Below are 18,516 nucleotides of genomic sequence, written 5' to 3' on the forward strand. Positions count from 1 at the left end.
ATGCAGCTACAACTAACTCAGGTGAGTCATTATGGGGTTTATTGTTGGTTAGAGTATTTGAAATGATTTACACATATTTTTTATTAATAATGATACTAATAATAATAATAATAATAATAATAACCGGGCGCTCAGATAGCTCAGGGTGGAGCGGGCGCCCATATATAGAGGTTTACTCCTCGACGCAGCAGGCCCGGGTTCGACTCTGACCTGCAGCCCTTTGCATGTCATTCCCCTCCCTCTCTCTCTCTCTCCCCTTTCATGTCTTCAGCTGTCCTGTCAAATAAGGGCCTAAGGATGCTCTACATGAAGGCAAAACAAGCAACGCATAAACAGAACGAACAAAAAACAATTATTGTATTGCAAAACTTACTTACTATTATTTACTGTTTAACTGTTGTTAGGTCCTTATTAAATGTTTCCATAGACAATATTTTGTGACTCACAGTATGTGACTCTCCTGGTTTAACCATCAGTCAGCAACATTAACAATAATAACTTTGATAAAAAGTAGAAGGTACAAGCTTGTGTAAGAAAATTTGTTGCTGTAACTTTGATTATTCACAATAAACACAAACAGAGATACAATGTATCTCCAATGCATTTCTGTGTGCTTCAAGAAACTGTTTATGTTCAGTTTGGGTTATTGTTCAGGTCGTAACTGTGTTGAGAAATTTTACACCAACAGCCGCTTACAATGACCATAGAAATTAACTGAATTTTGAGGATTTCAATACTATTATATACTGACAGGACTGCTGCTATTTATGACATAATATTCCAAAACCCTACAGACCGATGTTTCTTTACTTTGCTCCTGTAATTCAAACACCCAGCTGTTGCAAGGACGTCAGCACAAAATACATGTTGGGGGCTTGTTGTGGTTCCAAAACAACTTGATGACTTTGTGGCACAATCTTCTTTCATTCCTTAGACACAAGTCATTGTTTTAGGCAAATGGACTTTTCCTACATTGGGCAACTGCATTAAATAATTCCATGTTTACCTACGTACTGCAGAACACATCTATCACCCTATGATGTCTTAATGTCTGCTGTGTTTAGAGATGGTGAAAACATACAACCCTCTTTTTCCCTCATATCATCTGGCTCTAGTTATTGTGATGCATTTAGTGGTTACTGAAAAACACAGAATTCAGTCCAATAGAATGACCTGACAAGTGCAACAGTGTGTGTGGAAGACAGATGAGCCTGTTAAGAAACATATGCTCAACACATTCCATTAGCAAGATTATGAAACACACACACACACACACACACACACACACACACACACACACGCACACACACACACACACACACACACACACACACACACACACACACACACACACACACACACACACACACACACACACACACACACACACACAACAAACATGACTAATAAGATAAGTCCATCTGTTAACAGAGACCAGAGATAGGAGTCTGGGGAGAGAAAATTAGTTTGGCAGTCATGGCTGACTTTATTATTGATTCAGAGAGCAATGGTTTCACATACAGTGATAATTGTGTGTGTTTGCTTTCATTTGTGTGTGTGTTACCTGTCCAGAGAAGGGGGGTCGGTTGCCTGACCATGCCACCTGGCCGGGATTGAGCTGTCTGGAGATCTGAGCTAGATTCTGATTGGATGAGCCTGATGGCTGGATGTCGTTCACACCGGGGACATGGATCACAGAGGAACTGTGAGAGAGACACACACACACACACACACACACACACACACACAGTCAGTCTTCACTTTTCTCTATAGACACACTACTATCGCACCACAGGCCTAGTCTCGCTTTGCCAGACCCTCCTCCAAAGCGCACTGAAGGAAGGTCTGGCTACTCTACGTAGCATTCGGGAATGGGAGGAAAACGTGCTCTGGTTTATTGGCATTTCTTTAAACCAATTCCTCACTTCCTCCGTCTCTTTTCTTTTCGGGTTGGAAGGGGGGGAAGGTGGAGGGTGGGGGTGTGGCCTTGACCAACTGCCACTTTGCTCGTTTGAAAGCCACGATGTCTCTCTCTCATGGGTGGGCCAAATTCTCAGGGCGGGCAAAGCAGAGAAAGGGGCGGTAACCTTGCTCCTTATGACCTCATAAGGAGAAGATTCCAGATCGGCCCATCTGAGCTTTCATTTTCTCGAAGGCAGAGCAGGATACCCAGGGCTCGGTTTACACCTATCGCCATTTCAAGCCACTGGGGGACCTTTTTATGCCATGGGACCTTTAAACAAAGGCACCAAAAGTACCAACACGTTTTCTGCTTTGCACTGCATGTTTGCAATTCTGCAACAACACTTCTTGCAAAACACTAGACACTGTTTCTTACATTAGAAACTTTGTTCAAGAATGAAAACTCTTGCAATCACTGGGAAAACACTTCTCTTCAAAATGCAAAACACTATTGGCAACACATTCAGACACATGATCACCTTCTGTGCCGCTATTAGTCTGCAAGGAGTTCTCCATCACCATGCCACTCTAGGTCCCTACAATACTGCACACATAATCACATTTCTGGATGCACTACATCATTTAGTTGTACAGGACGGACCACAGCAGCCCAGGTTTGTTGTCATCTGGGATAATGTTAGTTTCCCCTAGCTGCTCTGGCCCGGGACTGGTTCACCAACCACTGATGTAACTTCACAGTATGCTTGGCCTCTTACTAACCATTTCTCAATCCGTTTGAGAAATTCTTTTCAGCTTGGCGTTGGAAAGTTTACAACCGCCAACCACATACCCGCATGCCTCTTCTGCAAGCAATGGAAGATGGAATTGCTTGTGATGTGAATGAGGTGATGTGGCCAGACCCTAACATGAGGCGGGATCCATTAACCATCCACCCCATCCTTTACAAACCACAAAACCACTAAAAACGAATTTAATTTCAATTATTTGCAGGGGGAGGGGGGGGGGGGTGTAGCTCATATCTCTTTACATAAATATTTTTTTCTACTACTATGGGCCAACAGTTAACATAGAAACGATTAGACATACATTTAAATGCCCTCTGTAAATGGTGCCCTGCTGGTAAGTTTTACAACTTGACCTACTTTCACTTAAGTACGGTGGAGTAAAATCAATCAGATGTCCGTGATCTGCGTAACGAACAGTACAGTGGGACGTTTGCCTTCAACAGAGCGACAGTAATAACCTAACATACCATCATTACTGAGTTTAAACTACATTCTCGGTTATGTTTGCACTGAATAACGCATTCAATAAACAGAAACATAACTCTTGCGGCGCACATGAACAGATGCGCAATATTAGCTCACACATAAAATAGCACCCTCGTGAATTAGCCTACTGTTGCTAACGTACATTCATAAATCCTGCATAACATCGTCCCGTACCTACAGGACCTCAGAATTACTTATTGATGCGCGCACAGAGTAGTGTCGACAAACTTAGTCCAATGAGGGGAGAAAGGAAAGTGTGGTATCGTCCATCGGCACAACCCTAGTTTACAGTAACATGTATTGATTACTGTATTGTAATTCTCCTTTTTGTTGTGTTTTTGTAAAAATCTGCAATTCACTGAAATGTCGGTAGATGTTCTGTACTGCAACAATCTTTTACAGAAGCCTGTGAGAGGAAATAGGTATGCAAAGTACTAAAGAGAGCAGTGTTTTGTATAAAGTACATCAGTGTGTTGTTTCTGCTTTGAAAGAGTAATTCAAATGGTGCATGCGACTATCATTTTGTTGCAAAAATGCCTTTTTGAGAAAGGATTGTTACATTTTGATTGCAGAGTTTCATATTGACATGGAAGTGGTGTGTCTTATTTGGCTTGTGTGAAGAGTTTTGACACAATGAGCCACATTCCGCATTCTGTGTAAGCAGTCGGCAAAAAAACTGTAAGTGACACTCCCACCGCCGCACAACTCTGCAGCGAATCGCCGGATGGCTTTTTCTGGTCTGAATGGGCCCTAAGACACATCGCTGACATGTACCTGAAGCTTTTGCCAGCATGTCCCTGCTGGAAGGGAGAGCTCTGTGAGTAGAGCTGCTGGCCTCCAGCTGTAGAGGAGGGAACCATCATCTTCTTATCTCCCGCTACACACACAAACACATACCAGGGTCAGCATTTTAGAAATAACAGAGGAGAGACAGCAGGTGATAAAAAAATTCAGTAAAGCTAAACACTATCAGGACAGTGTGTGTGTGTGTGTGTGTGTGTGTGTGTGTGTGTGTGTGTGTGGGGGTGGGTGTGTGTCGTACAGCCAGAGATGCCAGTGTACATCTCAGCAAAGCGTGGGTCTCTCTCCTGGGAGAACAGGATTTCTGTCTTGTCGATGTTCTTCCCAGCCTCATGGACTCCGCTGCTGACGCTGGCCACAGGCACCTGAGGGTGGGGGGGAGGAGACACATAGTACAACGGATGTCAGAGGAGGCAGCACTGAGCAGATTAACCCCCTTTCTCCAACATGGCGCCACGCTGCTGCTAGTTTGCTACCCTGGCCTGTTTGTTTGTCTGAGTATCATACGTGTGTCGCTATGTTTGTCCATGAAATGCATCGCGCAGTGCAAAGCTTAATTTACCGTCACCACGCCATAAAATGATGTCACCGCGGCTGTCGTTTCCAGCACAAAGGCTCTGCAAGCTGTCGCGGCGCGTGGTCGTGCAGTCCAAGCACTCCTGCAGTTAAACTCCATGCCTTTTCTTTTCGGGCGTTGGCTTTATAAAAAGGATCTGTGATGTGTATTATGTTTTTCCACCTCCAAGATGATCTCTGGTCGCCCGTGGTGTTGTAGAGGAGACATGTAGGATATTGTGGGGTGTATTTTGGTAAATTGACTTTGACTTTGGCTTTCCGAATGCCCCGTGGCTCACGTGAAAAAAGACCTGCCGCGTATCTTTAGCGAATGAATGAATGGCAGCGATTGCCCCCAGTGGAAAATAGGGGTGAGGGTGATCATGAAGTGTCTCTAAAGCAGAGGGTTACCTGGGAAAGATCGTAGGCAGTCAGTCCATCCCTCTGGTGAACCTCCAGCTCTGCCTGCTGCTGCTGCTGTAGCTGCCTGCCAAACACAACACACCGCATACACCATCAGCACCTCGGCCTGACACATACAGCACGTTGTTCAATTGAAAATTTTACATAATAAGATACCTAACATGATAAATAAACATTGATTAAAACATATAATGCGCGTAAATGATGAAAGTGTGACACCAATAGAAACAGACCAGCTAGAGAAGAACGATAGTTACATGCTGTAACACCAGATTCTATGAGTACAGGCGTAGCCCTCGACGAGCTGTGTGTGTGTGTGTGTCTGTTAGGGTTTTTCCTGCATAGAGGAATCTTTGGCGCCCCCCAATGAGGTTTTAGCAAGCACCAAAGGAACCATCAGTGCTAAAATGATAAGAATTGAGAAAAAATGGGAACTGAAATCTTCTCTAAATGGGTTTATCATCAATTTACCTAACAATTGTTGAAGAAGCAGAACATAAACTTAAACCTAAACATAAACATGAGAGCTAAACTCACCTTTCCCGTCCATTGTCAGCCTGTACCGGACTCTCGATGATTTTAACGGTAGTATTTAAATATTAATATTATTTTTTAAGCAGTTTTTGGGGGTTTCATTTACTCAAGCATAATAGGCATTTTTGTTTATAAAAAAATGTCAGAAGAAAACAGGCAAATGCATAGATTTCCTTCAAATAAGGTAACACAGACTCATTGCCTTTACTGTACATGGACCGATAATGCTTACTGTTGTGCGTAGTTCCCCGCCAAAAAGCCGATTTTGTGTGTGTGTGTGTGTGTGTGTGTGTGTGTGTGTGTGTGTGTGTGTGTGTGTGTGTGTGTGTAAGGGAACCTACTTGACGTTGGTGTTGGTGCAGATGATGTACTCTATCTCATCAGAGTATGGGTTCTGGAAGGTGAAGCTGCTGGTTCGGATCAGCATCCACTCCCTGTTCTTCATGCGGAAACGGTACATCACAGACAGAACCTGACCCTTCAACTTCAACACCTACAGAGGGAGGGAACCACTGATCAATATCACTGTTTTTAATACGTCCTAATTATCCAGCTGTCTGGTGGTGAATAGTAGCAACAATTAAAACTACGGTGAGAAACAGCCTTCTGTACTTCTTATTACAATCTCATTACCATTACAATGTTCTTCAATCGTAAGTTAACAATTTCCAATGTGGCTGCTTGAGAGCGAAGAGTTGTCTACATGAAACCCTTTGAGCAGAGCAGGCTTCCCTGAGACAAGAACAGAGGGCGAACCTATGTTTTCCATTTCCGTTTTACAACTTGTCAACAAAACCACTTTAATCTGAGAAGAGAGACTCTTAAAGAATGCAATTAGCAGCTATTTGAAGTGTTTTCTGCTGTATAATTTACTCTCTGTGGCAAGCTGCTGCTACCAATACTGTAGTCCCTAACTTCCTGTCCTGAGCTCACCATTCAAATACTTTAAGCTTATCAACCTAGCTCTGACATCCAGTATGATACATATTAAATTTGTAAATTGATTAACATTTTTAAGTTGTATGTACAGGTTGTGAACATTAATTAGGCTGACACTAAAAACTGTAGTGTTTCTGCCTTCTCAGCCAACAAAAAGTGTCAACAGATCTGAACTGAATCTTTATATATAGTTTATATATATTTAACTTTCACTACTTTTGTTGAAAGCTTAACCTAATTAGATTCAATAAGGGATGTGCTTTTTTTCTGCCTGTAAGCAGGTTTACAGACAAACTACAAACCAAGCCAGTTTTTCCATTCAGACTTGATGGAAGGGTGTAGCATGGGTCAAGGAAGAACCCATTAACTATAACATTATGACTTAAAGCTCATAAACACACCGAAGTTGGAAGAATGGCTTCCCAACTCGGCAAATGCGACCATCTGAGGAGCTTGTGAATGCACCATTGGCCTCAGAGGTCTGCGCTCTCTCGGAGTGCGATTCTAGTTTATAAATGGTTCAGTCTCTCTGTCACTATTTACTGGCACCCTGAGAAAATTGTTACATCAATTTGTACTAAGACCTTAAACATATCTGAGGGTTTGATCTCTACGATTTATGGCTGGCACACACTTAAAGATTTTTCAAATCTTAACAGATTAGGTTATAAAGGTGAAAGACCCCACACATAACAACATGTAATGATACATGTAACAAATTTGTTTCTACAGTGTGTGAAGAGCAATACTTTTGCCAGAACAGCACACCATACACAGAGTCCCGAATCTCAAAACCGGAAATGTTGTGCGAATAAACGTGACTTAAGAGCATACAACCATGGCAGAAGACAGGCAGGAAGAACCCTGCTGTCCAGACCGGGCTTCTGCTGGAGATTGGTGCTCATACGGAGGTAGTCTCGCTTTGCCAGACCCTCCTACTGGAGGCTACTCCACATAGAATTCCAGGATGGGAGGAAAACGTGCTCTGGTTTATTAGCATTTCTTTAAACCAATCACAATTGTCTTGGGCGGTGCTAAGCACCAGAGAAAAGCCGCGGTGCCTCTGCAAAATAGCCTCGGGAAGGAACTTGTTTTGGTGGAACGTGTACGTTTAAAAGTTATTTAGGTTGTGCAACAGAAAACAGATTGGACAGATAGTCTAGCTAGCTGTCTGGATTTACCCTGCAGAGATCTGAGGAGCAGTTAACCATAGTCCTCATAAATCCACCGGAGTTTAAAATGCCAACATAAAGGAAGCCCAAGGCAGCGCATATCCGGCCTAAATGAGTAAAATCCGGCGGATTTTCCAGCGGCAACGGAGCAATCCCGGAAGTGGAACGTCAAGGATATAGACTAATACAGAGATAACCTACTGAAAATGACCTCACGTTGTGTCAATCATGTTTACACACTGCCTCCGTCATAAAAAAAATTTGGAACGGGTTCAATTTTCTGCGTTTTTCCGCATCCGTAGCAAACATTTTGATGTGTTTTGACAAAGAGAGGGTATGAGCCTATCCAGAAACGCAGCACAGAAAGATGCTTGCAGAGTGCAACGTATCATTTCATAACTCAAGATAGTCTCATGTCACAGTAGGGTGATGATGAGGAGAATGGAAGAGGGGAATATGAGAACGCAGACAGAAAAAGGACAGCGCAACTCCTTCAGGAGGCATGTGCCAAAACGCAAGAAGACGCAGGCAGAGAGGACAGGCAGAGAGGTAACGTTACTGCCAGCGAAGAGAAGCGAGGGATGAAGTGAGGGAGAAGGAGAGAGGGGCAGAGCGATAGCAGCGTCACATTTTGTATTGTTTTTTGCAAACAATTTCGCAATAGATTAATTAATACGCATCAGACCTTTGCCTTTGAGCAAGGCTCTTCTGAAGAGGCCAGGTCACCCCGGTGAGTGTGAGCTAACCATGAAGCTAACTAATGCTCTGTTTGCACCATAGCCATTAACAACATTTCTGTGAAAATGGTGAAATATGCGAGTTTTCTGCTGTATAATTTACTCTCTGTGGCAAGCTGCTGCTACCAATACTGTAGTCCCTAACTTCCTGTCCTGAGCTCACCATTCAAATACTTTAAGCTTATCAACCTAGCTCTGACATCCAGTATGATACATATTAAATTTGTAAATTGATTAACATTTTTAAGTTGTATGTACAGGTTGTGAACATTAATTAGGCTGACACTAAAAACTGTAGTGTTTCTGCCTTCTCAGCCAACAAAAAGTGTCAACAGATCTGAACTGAATCTTTATATATAGTTTATATATATTTAACTTTCACTACTTTTGTTGAAAGCTTAACCTAATTAGATTCAATAAGGGATGTGCTTTTTTTTTCTGCCTGTAAGCAGGTTTACAGACAAACTACAAACCAAGCCAGTTTTTCCATTCAGACTTGATGGAAGGGTGTAGCATGGGTCAAGGAAGAACCCATTAACTATAACATTATGACTTAAAGCTCATAAACACACCGAAGTTGGAAGAATGGCTTCCCAACTCGGCAAATGCGACCATCTGAGGAGCTCGTGAATGCACCATTGGCCTCAGAGGTCTGCGCTCTCTCGGAGTGCGATTCTAGTTTATAAATGGTTCAGTCTCTCTGTCACTATTTACTGGCACCCTGAGAAAATTGTTACATCAATTTGTACTAAGACCTTAAACATATCTGAGGGTTTGATCTCTCGATTTATGGCTGGCACACACTTAAAGATTTTTCAAATCTTAACAGATTAGGTTATAAAGGTGAAAGACCCCACACATAACAACATGTAATGATACATGTAACAAATTTGTTTCTACAGTGTGTGAAGAGCAATACTTTTGCCAGAACAGCACACCATACACAGAGTCCCGAATCTCAAAACCGAAATGTTGTGCGAATAAACGTGACTTAAGAGCATACAACCATGGCAGAAGACAGGCAGGAAGAACCCTGCTGTCCAGACCGGGCTTCTGCTGGAGATTGGTGCTCATACGGAGGTAGTCTCGCTTTGCCAGACCCTCCTACTGGAGGCTACTCCACATAGAATTCCAGGATGGGAGGAAAACGTGCTCTGGTTTATTAGCATTTCTTTAAACCAATCACAATTGTCTTGGGCGGTGCTAAGCACCAGAGAAAAGCCTCGGTGCCTCTGCAAAATAGCCTCGGGAAGGAACTTGTTTTGGTGGAACGTGTACGTTTAAAAGTTATTTAGGTTGTGCAACAGAAAACAGATTGGACAGATAGTCTAGCTAGCTGTCTGGATTTACCCTGCAGAGATCTGAGGAGCAGTTAACCATAGTCCTCATAAATCCACCGGAGTTTAAAATGCCAACATAAAGGAAGCCCAAGGCAGCGCATATCCGGCCTAAATGAGTAAAATCCGGCGGATTTTCCAGCGGCAACGGAGCAATCCCGGAAGTGGAACGTCAAGGATATAGACTAATACAGAGATAACCTACTGAAAATGACCTCACGTTGTGTCAATCATGTTTACACACTGCCTCCGTCATAAAAAAATTTGGAACGGGTTCAATTTTCTGCGTTTTTCCGCATCCGTAGCAAACATTTTGATGTGTTTTGACAAAGAGAGGGTATGAGCCTATCCAGAAACGCAGCACAGAAAGATGCTTGCAGAGTGCAACGTATCATTTCATAACTCAAGATAGTCTCATGTCACAGTAGGGTGATGATGAGGAGAATGGAAGAGGGGAATATGAGAACGCAGACAGAAAAAGGACAGCGCAACTCCTTCAGGAGGCCGCGGTGCCAAACGCAAGAAGACGCAGGCAGAGAGGACAGGCAGAGAGGTAACGTTACTGCCAGCGAAGAGAAGCGAGGGATGAAGTGAGGGAGAAGGAGAGAGGGGCAGAGCGATAGCAGCGTCACATTTTGTATTGTTTTTTGCAAACAATTTCGCAATAGATTAATTAATACGCATCAGACCTTTGCCTTTGAGCAAGGCTCTTCTGAAGAGGCCAGGTCACCCCGGTGAGTGTGAGCTAACCATGAAGCTAACTAATGCTCTGTTTGCACCATAGCCATTAACAACATTTCTGTGAAAATGGTGAAATATGCGAGTGACACTGGTCACAGGGTTTAACCAGCCCTTTTAACATTTCACTGCCATTAAAAAAATGCAGTTCTCACAGCCTTTCTCTGTTGATGTCGAAGGTGTGCAGGAGGACGTGCAGTTGGAGCATACAGAAATGTGTACAGAAATGCAACGTGACGATACTTTCTCAAGTCGCCACCAGCAGCTCCCACTGTCTGAGTTCTGGCCCAAGATTATATACTTTTTTCTCCATGTGGCCCCCTGGCATTAGAAACACCCCTTTCTTTAACATTCTATTCTTCCCATTTCTCAAGTTTTAAGCCAATGATCTCTGCTGTTATTTTACCTTGACTCAAAAAAGAAACCTTTCGGTCCAATTAACAGCTACAGCTACCTACCTGTTGGAAACTTTCCCTCAGGTGACTCTGGTCCTCGGGATGGCAGAACTCCAGGATATCTTTCCCCAGCAAGTCCTACAGGACAGGATTACAGTCAGTTAACAGGTATATGTCCTCATTACACAAAGGGTTTCTTTAACCAAATACAACAAACAACAGCTATTTCCTACTACATATTGTATTGTACAGCAGGAATGCGATGCCCACGTATTTGTTTTCTTCCATTACATAAACTGATATTCAACAACAGTTCAGTCGTGTTTTTTTTTTTATTATTATTATCACGAATAGGCCGCTTTACCTTTGCTAATAATATGTTGGATTCAAATATGTGCATTTTTTCAGACATGTTTTAATTTTTGGAAGAAAAGCAAACGTTCAAAAATGATCAAACCATAATTTGGCAGCCTCCCCTACAGTAACAACGAGGACCCCCTAAATCTCGGATTTAAAGTATATGCTGAAAAACTTTTGGATCAAGGCTACAACTTTAGCTACTAGGAAATAAAGCAAGCTCACAGAAATAGCAAACACTGCCAGCAAGATTATATGGAACCCCCAGAGACAGCTGGTGGAGTTGTACACCACACAAACCAAGAGGACAGCAACATTTATATTTCAGGACCCATCATATGCTTTGTTTTATTAATTTGTAAAACTCCCTTTAGGAAGATGATATAGGTTACCCACAGCAGCGAGAAACATATTTCAAAGATCTTATATTCCATCCTCTGTTGTCTCACTAAACAAATTACTTTTACATGAATTGTTAATATCTTAGCACTTTAATCCCAACGGGTTGGCCCACTTATTAGTTATGTTTTGTCTTTACTTCATGTATTCTAACACATGGCAGAGGAGTTTTTTATATGTACTGTATAATATGTAACTTTTCTGCATTCAAATTTCTAAGAACAACTAGACCTACATTTTGAGTTGTGTGCTAACATTATCCCCAATGTTTCCAGCAACGTTCAAACCCAGAGCTGTTAAATTTTTGTTTTTTTTAAAGATTATTTTTTGGGCATTTTAGGCCTGAAGCCTGACATCTGAAGACATGAAAGGGGAGAGAGAGGGGAACGACATGCAGCAAAGGGCCGCAGGTCGGAGTCGAACCTGCTGCAGCTGCGTCGAGGAGTAAACCTCTATATATGGGCGCGCGCTCCACCAACTGAGCTACCTAGGCGCGCAAAGTCAGTTACATTTTGTCGCCTGTCAATGACCCACATATGTCAGTGTTGTCGTCTGCCAGAAGCTGCCATAAATTGACTTTATGAAAAATGACTAAATTGTTTTCAACTGTTTGTTTCATAATCGGACCTCTGGATCGTAAATCTAATCTTAATGCAAGCCTGTTTCCAATGAAGGACTGGTTCTCTGCAGCTGAAGTAAATCAATGATTCACCATAATGACGAAAATTTATTCCATGCTCATGAAAGGTCAATGTTGGCAACTTACAAATTGAATATGTTGAAAGGCAAATTTTCCCTTTGCATGCAACTTAAACAGATAACGTTCCTATCTCTAAAATGAATGTTTATAACATTATCAGTACAGAGTCCCTTTGCTCCTCGGAACTAACCTGAGGCTGGTAACCAATGACGTTGATGCAGCGCGGGTCGACGAAAGTGATGACACCATCCGAGTTGTGACGTGACAGGAACTCTGTAGGCACTGACAGGCCGTTCATGTCCATAGAGACTGGAGAGCTGGTCACCTGAGGGAGGATGCAGACATATTTAACATACATCATTTAGTCATAGGGACAAAGATATTTAGTAATGGAAATGGAGAATTGGATCACAAATACAACTACACCAGTATAAGGGCTGAACGATATAAGGAAAATATGCAATATGCGTTGTTGAATTGCTGAACAATATTACCGAGTGAACTCCGTTCTGATACTTTCAGTATTCTGCTAAATTACATAAATTTCTTGTTGGATTTAAAACAAATGAAAGGAAATAATTTCGAACATTCTTTTATTGAACAAATTGAACATTGAAATGAATATAAAAAGGCAGCACTAACAAAAGATTGACAGTTACATTTTAAAGTGCAGTTTTCTACTGATACTTTCTTTGAACTAACACAAAAAAAAATCTCTTTTGCAGTGTGTTTATTGCAGCCGTTGATATTGCAATGACGATAAAAAAAACAATATATTGTACAGCCCTAACCGGTATTGTTACACAATAGTTTACTGTTGACCACTGTCATTGTGTACACTCAAGACTCTATTACAAAACAGTCTAAAATGAGTCCCTCTATTTGGGCAGTGACTGTTAATAGTGGCGCAGTGCCAACTCACTGAAGCTGCAAGTTGCGGAGTTTTAGTAGACTGTGACAGACTTGAGATTAACAACATCCATGATTCATTAATAGTGGGAACTGGAGCATCCATGATACATTTTTGCTGTTGTGGATATCGCCCATCACTAAATGGCAGCTGTTGCCTTTTATAGAGACCTGAAAGGGTGTCAAAACTGTGGAATTCTGTGGAGCTGAGTTCGCTGGCTGTTCTTTTGTCTGAGGAACAAATACTCCAGCTGGAAACTGCATACAGTTTCATAAGTCCCAACATTACATAGACTTTGATTCAGTTCTTGGAGACTTGACCTAACCCTAGCCTTAACCGCCAACCCAAAAATCAGCTTTTCCCAATTGGGGACACAGCTTTTGTCTGGAATGTGTCCCAGGAGGTAGCCTAAGGGCCCATTAAGAGCAATAAAAGTGAACCGGTGGAGTGTCACTTAAATGGCCCACTTGTGTGATGTCCTGTTGTGTTCTTTAACCCCCCAATGTAGCACAAGTAGACTTTATATTTCACAAATACTGTTTTCCGTCAGATCATTTTAAGATCACGACATTATCGACCGCACTTGAAGGCAGCTTCATTTCCCGGAGAAAGAGAGAAAGAAAAGAGCTGTTCCACAAACTCCTGGGAAGTTCAGTTCTTGTGTTTGGTGTTTTAAAACTTTGTTGTGGCAGCGATAGAGGGCAGCGATGTTCCTGTTTCCTGTACGGGACTCTCACATCGCCTAAAAACCATAGCTCAACACAAGTCTGATCTCCAGTTACATGATTGGCCACTGCAGCGTGACGTTGGGTTGCGTTTCTCCAAAAGTTGAATCGGTCTCTCTGCTGCTTTCTTCGCTCCCCCTGCGCCCCCCACCGTTTCAGCCCGAACGCACTAACCCAATTGAAAATGAATGGAAAGACCTGTGTTTTTGCCGGACCGTCGGACACACACACACACACACACACACACACACACACACACACGTATGATATGATATTTATGATATTTCCTTCAGGGGAATCAAAGTGGTTCAATTGAATGTGGCACCACACCTGCAGTCTTCCAATGGCCACCAGGCAGTATTTTCCAGTCTGACCCGCCTCTGTGTCTTCTTCTGGTATAGTCATACCTGGGGGGGGGGGGTAAGAGAGAAAGAGATAGTGAGATTGATTGTGTTTTGTCCGAATATTTGGACATATTGTATGTTGAAGCTTTGGGAACATTGTTATGGAAACTTTAATGCCAGCAAATCCCCTTTGAATTGAATTGAATTGAGAGAGATAGAGAGGTGGGAAACAGAGAGGCAAACAGACATTTCTCATTAAGTCTTACCACTTAATTTTTCATTTGCTACTTGAACTTTGCAAGCAGTGAGAGGTAATCTACAGGGCCGACACAGCCACTGCTCCTCTACAATGATTTATAAGTCATGTTTTCACCATTAAGCCTACCAAACTGAAATATAAATTTCAGCCACAATACCAAACTCCTCTCGCATTTCACATTTCATTGAAACAAATATTCAAACGTGTCCCTCTCTGTCTAATACAAATCATTCAGTAAAAGAGAAGGGGGAAGCAGATAAAGACACAAACAGACATATCAATTCCATTTTGATTAAAAACAGTGTTTTCGAAATCCAAGATGTTCCTCTGCCTGGCCCCACAAATCAAACTTAAAATATTGATGTGATATTGAGAATGCAGATAGCTGCCTAAACAAACTGCTCACAACACATAGCTGCAGCAATCTTCTTTTGCTACAGATCCGTTCTGCAGAATACATCTTCAAGCACATCTGTAAAAACTTGTCACGTGATGTGTTGAGATGTGTCCAGGCGTATCGCAAGATGTATAAATAAAGCAGAATTGTAATAAGGGCTTTATAAAATTATTTTTAGTTTGTTTATGTGGTATTTTGTATGGATTTGGATTTTGGATGCAGGCATTTTTGTCTTAAGGCATTGCAGAGATATTCAATTGTCAAGCATATACATTGGATTGATTTTAGTAACTTCAATGTACTTGAAGTGTGCACTGTGCTAAGTATAGGATCAGGACTTGATAAGGGCCGACTCAATATTAGATGAATTCGGATCGGGATCGGTGGCCACATTGGTGGGACATCCCTACAACTAACTAACTAACTAACTAACTAACTCACTAGCCAAATTTGGTTTGTTAGAGAAGAGGCTCAACTGAGTAACACCACTGTACATCAGAGTGTTTCTGTAGTTCTAACAACTTCAACAGAGTGGCACGCCATCTCTCTATTTAGTCAACATTAAGGACAATCTAAGTCTTGGCTCAGACTTGGTATCAGCAGATATCCAATATTAAGGGTCCCATGGCATGAAAATTTCACTTTATGAGATTTTTTAACATTAATATGCGTTCCCCCAGCTTGCCTATGGTCCACAAGTGGCTAGAAATGGCGATAGGTGTAAACCGAGCCCTGGGTATCCTGCTCTGCCTTTGAGAAAATGAAAGCTCAGATGGGCCGATCTGGAATCTTGCTCCTTATGAGGTCATAAGGAGCAAAGTTACCTCCCCTTTCTCTGCTTTGCCCGCCCAGAGAATGTGGCCAACCCATGAGAGAGAGACATCATGGCTTTCAAACGAGCAACGTGGCAGTTGGACAAGGCCACAGTCCCCACCCTCCACCTTGCCCTCCCCTCTTTCCTTCTCAATAGCTACAGACACAGAAATGGCACATACTAATCATTGTGGGACTGGCTCTAATGGCTGTAATTCTGCACCAAGACTGAATTTCGGGAAAGAGACTTCAGATACAGTATTAAGGGACCACTAAGGTCTATATAAAAGCCTCCAAAGGGACCTTTAAAGAACTCTCATCGGGTTCCAGGCTGAAAAATATTTGATCAGATCCAGATCATACTGATTTTACAATGACCTTCGAAAGCCATATTCTAATCCTTGTCTGGATAATCCCAGGTTTACCAAGGACCATCCACAGCCGATCCAAAGGCCACAAAGAAGATAAATAAGTCTATAAAAAACAAATCAAAGGTGTGTAATCACATCCAGATTGACCTGGGTGCTGGAGAATATGCAGTAATCACAGAGCAGACATTTTAGTTCCTTCCAGTTAAACTATGGCAGTTTACTATTAGCTACTCTCCACATAACAAAAAACAGAACCATGACTCTGTCTTCATTCGTGATAAATAAATTCCTCTCCTCAAACAGTTCAATCAGCAGCATCTGTACGGCTGCTCAATGTGCAATGCATCTGTGTCTGCAGCGCATGTCTCTCTGTTATACATCTGACACTTATGAGTGTGTGTGTGTGTGTGTGTGTGTGTGTGTGTGTGTGTGTGTGTGTGTGTGTGTGTCGTGTGATGACTGTTTGCAAGCAGTATTATGCCCAGAACATTCCAAGGAGTATTTTTAGTGCAAGTAAGTAAACCATGTGTCAGTGATTTCAAAACACATATGTTGAGTGTGTGTGTATTTGTGTTAAAGAGAAATATTCCAGTGTGAAGTCTTAGAAGTTCTAAGAGGCCATTTAAGACCAATGGGGTGCACCCAATACAAGTGTAAACAATGTGTTTGTATGTGTGTGTTGCACTAGTTATACAGTATGAGGCTAAGATTGCCTTATATTAGCATATATATTGCACTGTATTTATATTGCGCTTTTCTTGCCTTAACAACTCCTCAAAGCACTTTTACATAGTACAAGAACCATTCACACACACACACACACACACACACACACACACACACACACACACACACACACACACACACGTGACAGGTAAAAATATATCTGAAAGTTAAATCTAAGACTTCTTATAAATAGATTCTCCTGTTCTTTTATAAATCTGATCTTCTTAACCTTAAGAACAGATTTTGGACAAATGGTTTCAGTTGACAGTAGAGTAAGTAAGTCTACCTTTTCCTGTGTTATTTTAGTTCTTCTTACTGTCAAAACTACTTTCCTACTTTCCTTCTATGGTGTTAAAACAGAAAACACAATGCACAAATAACTGCAGAGTGATTTGGGTAACACTTTATTTGAAGGGGTGTGCATAAGACTGTCATGACACCGTCATAGCACGACATGACAGCTGTAATGAACATGAAGGAGTCTTTATGAATGTCATTAAGTGTAATTTACTAAATTATAAAATGAATGCAAAGAAGACACTGTTTGAGAACTTGACATTAAGCAAGACATTATAAGCTTTAATAAATATGTCATAGCAGGCCTAATTATGAAACTAATTGATTGGCGTTAACAGTAGCCAATAGCACTGTATGTGTGTTATGTTCCCCCCCGCCATGCTTGGTAGGATTAGCTGCCTCTGCCTGGCCTGAGCTCCCAGTGAACAAGGTGAACGTGTCCGGTGGAGGACAGAACATAGCTCTGACAGCTGTATAGCTAACCGCGCTAACCAAGCTAAAGGCAGCTAACTACAGTAAGCAGCAGTTAGCGTTTACTTTAGCAACAAGTGGCCTAAAACTATCTGTCCAAAACTCCATAAATCACCTCGGTACTGTATTCACTGTCATCAAACTGGCCGTTTACCATTTCATGACATCTTTATGACAAGTCCAAATTGTTTCACTTGACAATATTCATGACACAATTATATTGGTCTAATGCCAGCCTCTAATGCCAGGTCTAATAACCAACCACTTTAACTTTGAACTTTTACCACGTTTAATGTAATGTAAATAGATAAAGCTAAATAGTTTCTTGGGGTTTGATAATTAGGCCTGCTATGACATGTTTATAGTTATGTTGTCTAGGTTAATGTCAAGTTGTCATAACACAAACATCTCAAACAATGCTAACTTTGCATTTAAAGTGTCAGAACTTTTCAAATGACACTTCATAAAAGTGTAAATTAATTATTAAAATAAAGTAAATTAAACATTAAACTAAATTAAATTAATTACCAAATGACAGTTCATAAGTATTTGTTGACAATATGAAAAACTAGAATAACATAGAAAATGGTAGAATTACCTACTGTACTTTTCCAAATCAACCGAAACCATCCTGCAGGACTCATCCAAAATCTATGTGACTTGACATTTGTTTGTGAATACTTATGAGCAGGCCTTATGAGGTATGCAAGATCTAATCAGTTCATCCTTAAGTCTAAGTGGACGTCTGTGCTAAATTTGAGGAAATTTTCTCCTGCGTTCATGAGAATGGTACAAAAACATAGTGCCTCTAGCCACGGCTGTCGCCAGCACGCAGGCAATCAAATATGGAATATCAGCAGACTTGCAGCAGACAATGCTTTAAATGGGGGGTCTTCAAGGAGGTTCCAAAGAAAGTGACTTG

At 41.6% G+C, this 18,516-nt stretch overlaps 1 protein-coding gene across 2 annotated transcripts in view; it reads right to left on the reverse strand.

Annotated features, from left to right (window-relative positions):
• Positions 1-18,516, reverse strand: part of arnt2 (aryl-hydrocarbon receptor nuclear translocator 2) — a 75,477-nt gene that overhangs the window by 11,759 nt on the left and 45,202 nt on the right. For both annotated transcript variants that reach the window (XM_028575250.1, XM_028575260.1), the window contains 8 exons: positions 14,247-14,323; positions 12,472-12,606; positions 10,889-10,963; positions 5,849-6,000; positions 4,962-5,037; positions 4,237-4,360; positions 3,969-4,071; positions 1,565-1,703 (listed from right to left, as the gene is read on the reverse strand). In XM_028575250.1, coding sequence (XP_028431051.1) covers positions 1,565-1,703; positions 3,969-4,071; positions 4,237-4,360; positions 4,962-5,037; positions 5,849-6,000; positions 10,889-10,963; positions 12,472-12,606; positions 14,247-14,323 — 881 coding nt within the window. The remainder of the gene's footprint in view (positions 1-1,564; positions 1,704-3,968; positions 4,072-4,236; positions 4,361-4,961; positions 5,038-5,848; positions 6,001-10,888; positions 10,964-12,471; positions 12,607-14,246; positions 14,324-18,516) is intronic.

The sequence above is a fragment of the Perca flavescens genome, chromosome 1 (genome assembly GCF_004354835.1).
Source record: "Perca flavescens isolate YP-PL-M2 chromosome 1, PFLA_1.0, whole genome shotgun sequence".
Lineage (NCBI taxonomy): Eukaryota > Metazoa > Chordata > Actinopteri > Perciformes > Percidae > Perca > Perca flavescens.